Genomic DNA, 11,573 nt, shown 5'->3' with positions numbered 1-11,573 from the left:
TCAAAAGTTTCTCTAACAAAAGTTAATTAAAACTGCAAAATTTTATTTTAAATAAATAAAATTTTCATTTTTTTTAGATTTGAAAATAATAATGGTACTCGTAAAATAGTTGTATATTAAACTGTTAACTTTTCATATTCCTCTTTTAATAATTAATAGATAGGAATTTAGAAAAAAAAATTAGATTAGAAGAAATTTATAAAAAGTTGAATATAAGTTAAATACAAATTTTAGATTTATGTAGATTAAATTTAAAAACGTGTATTTTTTATTTTGTTAGTTTAAATGTTTTAAAATTTCGCGCTATTAACTCGATTTTCAGAATGAAATGCGCAGTACAACATGCAACAGTGCCCACGTGACAAATATGAAATTTCTCATTTACAAATAGTTGTCTTTTGTTTCTTAGAAGATGAAAAAAAACTTATTCTAGTTATAGTTTTGAAGGATAATAAATTTAAAACTGTTTTAAGGTATTTTAAATGGTATAAAAATATTTTAAATTAAAATTTTTGAAGAAAAACCTGTTGAAGAATAATGCGCGCGCATACCGGTGAAAATTTATCTGCGCATCTCGATAAGACGCTACTCACACATGCACCAAGAATGATCGCAATTTATTCTCATTCCTCGCTTGTTGCGAAGTAAAGTTAGAGCTCTTTCCTTTTTTCTCATTTTAACTTTCATTTTAAAACGTAAAATTCATTGTTATTACACAGTTTTTAACTTCAAGCTTTAACAATTGCTTACGCGAATTCATTTTAATTAATATTGAACACTAAAAAGGTATTTAAAAAAGTTTTGTGATTATTTTATTCCTCGTGCACGTACCGGTCTTCATTGGAAATTCATTTTTGTTCTTCAAACAATGAATACAGTTGATAAATTTTTAACAAACTGTTGTTGAATATTTCTAATAATATGATTTTAAAGTTTTAATTATTTTTTTTCAAAAAAAGTTTTTAATAATTATTGCTTTTCTAATATAGTTCAAGACATGGCTTATGTCGCAGCCGGTGTGTTAGATCGTACATCTAACGAAAACGGTCAAAAAGAAAATCTTACTAATGGCTCTAGGTAAGGGATTTAATTGTTTAAATTGTATTAAAATAATTAATTATTTTCTTTATGGAAATTTTAATTCTAAAATCATTTTACGTTACATAACCTAAAAAATTTAAGGTTTGAATTAAATTTATAATTTAAGCATTTCATTTTTATTTATTTTTTTTTCCGCTATTATTTATGATATATGAAATCTGTTTTTTTTGTCAATTTCATAATTTACAAATACGTGTATAGGTTGAATATAAACTGTATAAAATATTTCTTTTGTAGGCAACTATACAATTTAGTGATAAACAAAAGAATTCAAGGACTAATGTTTTATATCAATTTATTATTGCGTTTATGTCGATTGTTTAGGGTTTATTAGTAATTGTGAATTTAATTAAATATAGAAAAAGTATTGAGCACGTGTTTGTTCGTATATTAAAATACATATCTAAAATAGGTTATTTATTAAATTAATCTAATGTTAATTATTAAAATTAATTTTATTTAGTTTTTAAACATTGAAATCATGAAATGTTTTAGTATTATATTATTTTTTAATAGTGAGAAAGCAGAGGTCAAATTATACGTTTCTAATTTGCCATCAGAATTAAATGAGGTAAGTTTATGAGACATTTGTATTTTTTTTTATATAAATCTATTTTTTAATATACATATATGTATTAATTTTTTCATTTGAAAGGATGGCATTAAACAAATATTCTGTCAATATGGAGATGTCACTTCTATTTTGTCTCCTTCATCGGCTGATTGGGCCTTTGTTACCTATAGAACACAACGTGAAGCTGTTCTTGCAATAGGCGGCTTAGATCGTAAACCTCCTTTAAATTTAATAGTTGAATTCTCCAGAGGACGACAAACAAAAAATGTAAAAGATTACAGACGCGAAAACGGATTAGCCGTTGATTCTGACAGAGCTCCTAATCCTTATGCACCAGATCACAGAGAATCCAGTGTTTATATGTAAGTTTAAAAAGAACTTTTCCTTTTAGTTTGTAAAATTGAACATTTTTAATTAGTACAACTTTTTAAATTTATTTCAAAATTTTTCTTTATATTCTAAACTTTAATAATAATAAGAATTTTTTTGCAAATAAGTTTCTCTAAAAGAAAATAAATAATTCACTTGTTCATTTCTTTAATATTTTGTTTAATAGTCCACGTAATCACATACCACATCAAAATATGGATATTGGCATTCCGGAAAGATTACGATCACGATACATGATACCTTCTTACGAAGTGGAAGATGATATAATGTACCCAGTAGAAAGTCATCCAAGAACATTAAATCCGTTTGAAAATACTTATCCTTATCATAATACAAATTTACTGTGGACAAGGTGAGAAATTATATACTCAGATTTGTTTAATTAAATTTTGATAAAATTGAATGTGATTATTAAAAAAAAAAAAATTTAATTTGATTTGCGATTTTTGTAAAGTAATTGGTATTAATTTAACAGAGGAGCACTGGGCGTTGCTGATAATGGACGACGACATGTGTACATGGGTCGCGGATATACACGTTACGAAATTCCCAATCATCATCCTCGAATGGAGGATCATTTAACGTCTTTGTATGAAAGACGTGTAAACGTTAGTATTATTTCTTAATAAACAATAAATTTTTGAGAGTTAAAAAAAAATTGATAACTTACTGACGGTATTTATATTTTCAGGGCTTATATGAATGCGGAGTGGATCACATTAGAAACGAAGTGGGCAGATGTTCGCTTTGTGCAAACATAACCAGAATGAGGTGCTCTAAATGCACCGCATTTTACTGCTCCAGAAATTGCCAACAAAAAGATTGGGAGACACATAAAATTGAATGTCTCTCTTTACCGTTAGTAAAGTTTTTTATTTAAAAAAAAAAAAAAAGAATAATACTTATAGATTGGATGATTTTAATTATTTTATCTAATTTCAGAGCCTTAACTGGAGTTCCAAATGTTGTTAATGATTTGCAAGAACGAGTTTCGGTATTAAATCAAAGACAACGAGAAAGATCTGACGCCTCTCAAAAATTGTTGAATTCTCGAGATCAAGAGCAGGAAGCGTCAAATCTTGAACAAAAGTTGAAGGAAAAATTGAAAATTCAACAACCAGATGTAAAAGATGAGGATTTTAATTTTCAAAAACAATTTTTGAAAAAAGACAAATTTATTTCGGTGGAAGTTATGTCAATCATAACAAATTGCGAGTACTATATTCAACGTTCTGAAGACGCTGATAAATTTATTAATTTAATGAATGATTTGAAAACTTCCAATTTAGCACCGATAGCAGAATTAATTGTTGGTTCACTGGTTGCTTGTAAATTTTATGATATTTGGCATCGTGCTATGATTTTATCAGTTGATCCGCTGACTGTACATTTAATTGACTATGGAGTTGATCAAACTTTGAAAGATAATGACATACGCGATTTAGGAAGATTAAAAAATATTCCACGTTTCTCGAGACAAATCTTTATTCAAAATCGAACTGAAGATGAGCCATTAAAGGAGAATGAACAATTGTTAGTTAAATTAATATCGGAGAATGAAAATGGAATATTGATGGTTGTCATTCCACAAGTGGAAAAAGCGTCTTCAGTGAAAAGTGGCCGCAGTTCACAAAATCGTCGTGATTCACAGAGTAGTCATAAATCGGCTAATAATAAAATTGAATCAAGTCCAAAGAAACAGGATAAAGTGGAAGAATCACGTTCTCATTCGCATGTGAAGAGTCCCGCGGGTTCTTCTAAAGGTGAAAAGAGACAAGCGTTTGTAGCAGCATCTGAGGAACCTTCATGTCCAACTGGTAGCATTATAGATCATCTTGAAGCAAAAGATGAAGGTGCAATTGAAATTCATACTCAACTTGGAAAAAATACATTTTCCATTACAATAATTCCTCATAAATTATCGAAATATTATGAAAAGGTTTTGGTTGATTTACCAATATCTTGCAGAGCAATGGCGATAACCCAAAGCTACACGTAAGTATTCATTTTTAATCTACAATTTTTAAATTGAAACAAATTGTCATTTATTTTGGCAATTTGTTCTTTTGGCTTTCAATTATAAAATATTTTGCAATTTCTTTGTTTTGATTCTTTTTATTTCTTTTTAAGAAATTTAGAATTTACCAATTCTATATTTTGTAAATTTCAAATGTTTTTAAAATAAAATTTTAATTTACTGAATTATTTTAAAAAAAATCTTTACATTAAAAATTATTCAAGTACATTGAAATGTAAAAAAAAAAAAAAATGATTCGATTAGTTTCCGTTTCTGCTGATTGAAACAGAAGTCAATTTAAATTTTATTTCTGATTAGATAACGAAATAAAAATCAATGTTATGTTATTTTTTAAATTTACGTCTCTAATATCAAAAACAACACTATAATTTAATTTTTGATTCCGATTTTTAAAACAAAATGTTGAATTTTAATCTAAAACAAAGTATTTACAAACTATTTAAATCTTTAAAGTAGAATATCCTATTAAAAAAAAAATTCTACATCTGAAATTTATTTAGCAAAATTTTTATTTGTGATATACAGTAATTCAATACAACTTTTGTTTTTGTAAAAAATTAAGATGGTTTTTTTTTTCTAGTCCAACCAAAGAAGGAGAAATTGTTATAGGAAAAAGAGCAGATGATGACTGGGTTCGCGGACAAGTTGTGTCACTTGGCTCTCCAATAAAAGTAGCCACAATCGATGAGGGTCGTGTTTGCTTAGTGAACCACTGTCTTGAAGTGCCAGCTGAATTTGCTAAAATTTGTACTTTCGCTGCAACCTGTTCAGTTCATGACTGTAATGAGAAGGTAAATTTTTTTAATTTATTTAAATTAAATTTACTCTTATTAATTGGTTAAATGTATTTTTTTTATATTATTATTTTAAATTGGTATTACTGATTTTTTTTTATTTTCTTCATTTTATACTTTTTAAGGTTTTCAATATATCAATTTACCTTATTTTATTATTAAGTAACAGTTTTAGTAACATTAATCAAATGTTTTACTTCAGTACAAAAAATTAATTCTTTATTCAGATTGAAACTCTACAATACTTTACATTCACGGTGCTTTCTTCAAAAATACAAAATGGTGAGAAAAAATTGGAAATTATGATGACGGGGGAAAATAATTCAACATTCAAAGCTGATTTAACGCAATGGCAACCACCACCTGAACAAATTGGCGTAACAATGCCAGAATTGAAGACCAACACAGAGGTATTTTTTATTCATTAAAAAAATAAATAAACATAAATTTTTTGGTTTGTAATGCTTTTTTTTCTTTACATTTTAGATAATTTTAACAGCTTTTCGCAGTCAATCTCTTCTCTACGTACGCAGCCTTGAGTCAAGTGAAGTTGAGCGTTACAGTAAATTGCAGCAGAATGTTGCAAAAGCGGCTCAGACAGGTCAGTCTTTCTTTTCAATTTTTTTTTTTTTTTACTCTTTTTATCACATTTGTGTTCATTTTAATATTTTTATAAATTGTATTGACGTTTTCATTTCTATTTACTTTTTTTCTTTTATTAATTACAGCTCCAAAATTGAAAAATGTTCCCGTGATTGGCGAAATGGTTTTATCGAAATTCGAAGACAACAATTATTATCGAGCAGTAGTAACTAAAATTGATGGTGAAAAAATCTTCATCACTTATATTGATTTTGGCAATGTTGAAATATCAACGATCAATGGCATGAAAGAAATGCCAATTGAATTAAAACGGGTATGTGTCGAAACATGAGTTTTTTTTTGTTTAAATCTTCAAATTTCTTCAATCTCAAATTATAAACAAAATTACATTATCAAAAATTAGAAATATAAAAAAAAAATTTAATTAATTTTTTTTTATCTAGCAACACTCGGCAACGGTAAAAATTACATTAAAAGGAGTTCCAAAAGACGTTCCAATGACTGAGGATCTTGCAAATTATCTTGCAAATTTCACACAATTAGAGCAACCATTGAAAATGACTTTCGAAGGTTCTCCATTAGATGATGGCGTTGAATTGAAAACTGCATCGCGAGAAAGCGTCAATGAAAAAGTTAAGCAATTGCTTACACCAAATTGGAAAGAGGTGGAAAATGGTAAATTTTCAATTTTTAAATTTAAATTAAAATTAAAATAACATTGTTACCTATTGTAGAAAACTTTTCTTTCTAAATTATTGTGCAAAATTAAGAATTAATTTTTTTTTTTTTTTTTTGTTATAGAGAAAAAATGTTACATGTTAGACGAATTTCCTTGTGTACGTTTGGGAAAAAAAGGTGAAACACTCTCAGCTTTTCTTCTCTTCACTCAAAAACCGGGAATTGAATATTTTATGTGTCCTCTTGACATTGAATTAATATCACACGTTCAAGAAACTCTTCCTACGTTGGTAAGTATTTTCTCAATTTAGCTTCGAACAAATAATAATTAATAAATATTAAATTTTTAAATAAAAATTGTTTTTTTTTTTTAAATAATTTTAGATTCAAAAATATGTTGACACCACGACTGAACCTTATATTCCACGAGAGGGTGAAATGTGTATCGCTCCTTTCCAAGGTGTTTATTATAGAGCCGCATGCTTGTCAAGAGGCTTAGATAAATCAACTGTCTTTTTCGTTGACTACGGTAATCTCGCTGAGGTCGAACACAAAGATTTGAGATTTTTCCCTAAGATGTTTGCAAATCCAGAAGCTCTTGGAACTGTTTGCAGAATTCAAAGTAAATATATTAGTTATTGATGTCAATGAAGTTCACATTTTATAGTCAACGATTTATGAGAAAAACTATTTTTCTAAGCAAACTATAATTTTTTGTCTTAAAAAAATTTTTATATTATTTCTCGATCAACAATTTTTAAAGCAAAATAATTTGTAGGCAAATATTTCTATTATTTTCTGAATAAAAAAAATATAGATTTTTTTTTCAATCGTTGATGATAAACGTAAACTTCACCGACGTACTTATTGATTTAATTTCTTTAATATCCTTATCATAAAAACAAGAAAGGTTATTATTTAGATTTTATATAAAAATTAATTATTTTTTTACTATTTATGTATATATAATTCATTTTTATTTATGTTTTATAACAGATCTAATACCAAAGGAATGCGAGGAGAACATGTCTGAAAAACTTCAAACACGGATTTCGGAACTTTTGAAAGAACAAAATGCAATAAGTATTAAGATTGTTGATATTGATGAAGCAAGTGCTACTTATTTCATTGAAATGCCTGAAATTCGAAACATTTTTCTCAAAGAAAATTTATTTTGAAGTCCTTAGAAAAAAACTAAAAAGTCATCGATTGAAAAAGAAAAAAAAATAATTTTATTTTTTGTACTTGTTAAAAATAAGGGTTTTTGATTGTCATTATTTTTTTTATGGTGAAATTATTCACCGCAATTATAAGAGAAATATTTAGTTTCTTTTCTCAACCAAAAAAGAAAAAAAAGAAGAAAATAATGTTTTAAGTTAACGATTAGATTTTTTTTCCAACTGTTATATTTTAGAATTAAGTTTCATTTTAAACATTTAATTTTGACAATTATAATGTAAGTTTTTATTTTAAGAACAAGTTTTTTAATCTTTCACATTGACGGAAATAACAATTGTTTTTTTTTTTTTTTTTTTTTTACAAATTTTTGATTAATAAATGTAGACGTTAATTTCAACGTCATATATTCGTAAAATATTGTTTTTATTTTGTCATTTAAGAATGAGAAAATTTTTTTTGTATATATTGCTTACTCATAGAGGAAGTATTCATTTTAAAGAACACTATGCTTAATTGGAAAATTTTTCTTCCATTCCTTTCTGGAGGGAATAATAATCTTGAAGATAGGATTAAATTTTATCAGGCAAAAATCTTAATAGTAAAAGCCAATTTCATTTAAACGTTTAAAATTGTTACAATTGTAGAATTATAGAAAAAGTTTATTAACACAGATGTTCTAAAATTTTTACTATTTTCCTATCAGTAGTATATATAATTTTTAGTCAGACAACATATTAAATATTCGTTGAATTTTAGTCTTTGTAGAAAAAGATAATTACAGTCAAACAAAAATTGTCCCTATACTTTTAGTTTCATAAGCTAAATTTTTATTCCCTTCAGTAGTAAAGAGTGGTATTAATCAGACGAGATGATTTACAATTTTTTATAATATTAATACCTAGTAAACGAATGTTTCAGTCAGACGAAAAGTTTCCGTCTAATTTGTCAAACGAAGCGTTTGAAATTGCTTGCAAAGATGACAAATGATTTAATATAAGAAAATGTTTTAAAAAAACTATTTAAATAATAAATTTATTGTTTTTATGTTTAGTTATGTTTTTTAATTAATTAATTTCTTCGCTTCACGGTTTAGCCATATTTAATAAACACCAGTAAATAAGTACCTACAATTTTCGTCAGAAGAAAAAAAAAAAACAGTTTTTGCATTATATACGGTAAATACTTTTAAAGAACTTCTAAAATTATACGTAAGATGGAATTTAAGTCGTCAACTGTTTTACCCTTTTACCTGCTTTTATATCTTAAAGACAAAATATGGTATTTATCAAAAAATTGTTTTATCACACATAAAAAAATACATATTTTATTTTGAAAAAAATTTGTATTTCTATTATAATTACGGTACATGTACTTTATTAATTTTATTTTTTCATTAGTTTTTCAAGTTATTTGATATGTAAGACAAATTGCATATCAATAGGCGCGTAGATGGAAAATGGAATATTGAAAGATCATATTTTTAATACGATTCCTTTTATTTTAATATAATTGTGCTTAATTCTATTATTACATTATTCTTAAAATCATTCTTCTTCTTTTTCTTATTATTATTATTATTATTAACAAACAATTAAAGATTTTTAAATTAATACAATAATATTGTTAAAATCTAAGTACAATTTATATAAATTGTTATTTTTCTTACAAACAATTTGTCTTAATAATTATATTAAATTATAACAAATTTTAACTGATTCAAATTTAGAGAGTCATATATTAATTTTTTATTTGAAATAATAATTTTTAGATTTTAAGATTTAATATTTTTATTACCTACATTTTTTTTATGATAAAAAAAGATGCTATTCAAGTATCTACATATATATATATAGACTTCAGTATAGCAAATAGCATAATAATTTTGAAAATATTGTTGAATTAAATTAAATTTAATTGTGTATTTTTTTAATAAATATTAAAATATAATGTCAAATATTTGAGTGATATTTTATAAATTAAGAGGAAGAAAGGAATAAGAGAAAGGTGCCAATGCCACAAGAGATTTGCGTATTTTTTTTTTTAATTTTTTTACTTTATTGCAAGAAGAAAGGAAAGACAGCACGTTGAGTATAATGTCACGAAGATTAAAGAATTTTTTATTATTTATGGTGATAGTACATATATATATATATATATATATATATAAAATATTTGAAGAGAAAAACTTTCCTTTACGCAACCAAGTATTTAAGACCATAAGATATAATACACTATAATTTTAGCATAGACGCGTGTTTTTTTTTGTTACTTTTTGTTAACAGTTGTGCAGCAACCCCTCAATAAATTTTCATTTAGTTGAACGAAGAATGTTATATATATATATATTTTGGTTATTAGTTTGTTGGAACAAAAAAGTAATATATCTACTTCAAATTATAGAGTCTTTATATATTTTCTCGCAGAATTTTAATAAATTACATTTTATTCATATGGGCATTATTTTTTCCTCTAGAATTTATGTTGGAAAATTGTATTTGGCCATATATATATAAACATGTTGTAATAATATATTGAAATTTGCCAATTTTGTGCTATAAATAAAAATATTTTAATTTCATAACAAGTGCGTGTTGCATTTTAGACGACTTTCTTGAAACATCGCCGAAATGCGCGCCTGAATTTTTAATAAGTCAAGGTGATAATTATGTCACTTTAAATAGATTAATTAAGAAAAAAAGAAAATATTGTGGAAAAATTTTTTCTATAAACTATTATTAAAATAAAAATTAAATAAATTAAATAAAAATTTTATTTTGTGCTAAATAAATTTTTTTTTTTATTCAAATAAAATAATAAGTTTTTAGGCTCTGAGACAAATATATTTTTATTTGTTTCAAATAAATTTTATTTGAATTAAATATGAATTTTATTTGCACTAAATAAAATTTTATTTGTGCTGAATTTTGTTTATTTTTTTAAAAAAAAAGTTATTAGACTCTGAGACAAATATATTTTTATTTTGCTTGAAATAAAAATGTTTATTTGTCTCAAATAAATGCCAATAAAATATATTTCTCTGAGAGGTATATACACAACTCTATTATATATGTAAATTACTTTTATAATGAATAAATTTATATCTTGATGAGATATATTTGAGCATTTTTTTGCAAATTGATATTATTATTTATTTATTTATTTTTTTTTTTGAAATTACGTCATGATTTTCAAAGTAGGTGACCACGGACGCTACCGGGTGAAAGCAAGGGTCAGTCTAAAGGCCGCAGAATATTCTAACATACTGAAGCAACTCTAAACGACTAAATATGCACGTATATGTGAATTTACCGCACATTTATGACTTGAAGCCTTTTTATGGTGGTGGTGATACATAACGCATTAATACGATTAAAAGAGCAATCAAATTTCATCTTTTTACATAGCATATATATCATTAGGGCATGGGTCAATATATGTAATTATTTATTTTATGAGAGAGAATCAAAAAACAAGAGTAACACAATTATAATGAAATTCTCTTTCATCTCATTATTGAATCAATTTACCGTGACCCTTAATATATTTCTCTATTAAGTTGAAACAAATTGACCAACATTCCATTATAATAAAATTGACTTTTATACTGTCAAATCCGCGTATATCATTTTTAAACTTATATTTCTTTTTATTTTTTATTTATAAATTAAAAAATTTTTTAAATCAATTAAAAAAAAATTAAAAATTTATTTTTCAATATAGGTATATTTTTTATATTTTTTTATAGAAATTAGAATTTTTAATTATTTTTATTAAGAACAAAAAAAAAAATATTCCTCTATTTTAAAGAATAAGCTTTTTTTTAATTCAATATTTTTTTATTTCAATAAACTTATGTCTTTCGATGTAAGAAATAAAACAAATATTCTTTTTTTTTTTAATTTCTGTATAAAAGAGGAGAAGCAAAAACTTATTCTACTTTCAAGGAAGAAAATTTTTTTCTAAAAAAGAAGAAAACTAAAAAAAGATCTTCTAGTTATTTTTAAAAAAGAAGTTTTCTTCTTTTAAAGAGTTTGTATAAAAAAGAAGAAAACTAAAAAGATCTTTTAATCATTTTTAAAAAAGAATGTAAGTTTTCTTTTTTTTTTTAATTCTTCTTTAAAAAAAGAAAAGTATAAATACTCAGAAATAATGAATGAACGTTTATATATCAGTGACTAAAAACCTGTTCACGTAAATTATTATTATATACACGCAT

The 11,573-nt window shown here is 24.9% G+C and overlaps 1 protein-coding gene across 1 annotated transcript; it reads left to right on the top strand.

The window, feature by feature from the left end:
* The first annotated feature begins 617 nt into the window (after positions 1-617).
* LOC127289274 (uncharacterized) lies at positions 618-8,407 on the top strand. The gene is made up of 16 exons (XM_051317106.1): positions 618-786; positions 990-1,077; positions 1,618-1,672; positions 1,757-2,037; positions 2,232-2,417; positions 2,541-2,673; positions 2,757-2,923; positions 3,008-4,060; positions 4,684-4,894; positions 5,125-5,307; positions 5,384-5,498; positions 5,626-5,813; positions 5,944-6,175; positions 6,302-6,468; positions 6,563-6,800; positions 7,175-8,407. The coding sequence occupies exons 2-16, from the start codon at positions 998-1,000 to the stop codon at positions 7,354-7,356; spliced, it is 3,471 nt and encodes a 1,156-aa protein (XP_051173063.1). The 5' UTR covers positions 618-786; positions 990-997; the 3' UTR covers positions 7,357-8,407.
* The last annotated feature ends 3,166 nt before the right edge of the window (positions 8,408-11,573 follow it).

Source organism: Leptopilina boulardi, unplaced genomic scaffold (assembly GCF_019393585.1).
Source record: "Leptopilina boulardi isolate dan_hultmark-lab unplaced genomic scaffold, ZJU_Lbou_2.1 LbouV2_401, whole genome shotgun sequence".
In the NCBI taxonomy this organism is placed as follows: domain Eukaryota; kingdom Metazoa; phylum Arthropoda; class Insecta; order Hymenoptera; family Figitidae; genus Leptopilina; species Leptopilina boulardi.
Note: the sequence above shows the minus strand (reverse complement) of the source record. Positions and strands in the feature narration are given on the sequence as shown.

Coding starts and splice junctions, on each gene's coding strand:
- LOC127289274 (XM_051317106.1), top strand. CDS start 998: ATGGCTTATGTCGCAGCCGGTGTGTTAGATCGTACATCTAACGAAAAC. Junction 2,038..2,231: donor AGAGAATCCAGTGTTTATAT/GTAAGTTTAAAA, acceptor TTTGTTTAATAG/TCCACGTAATCACATACCAC. Junction 2,924..3,007: donor ATTGAATGTCTCTCTTTACC/GTTAGTAAAGTT, acceptor ATCTAATTTCAG/AGCCTTAACTGGAGTTCCAA.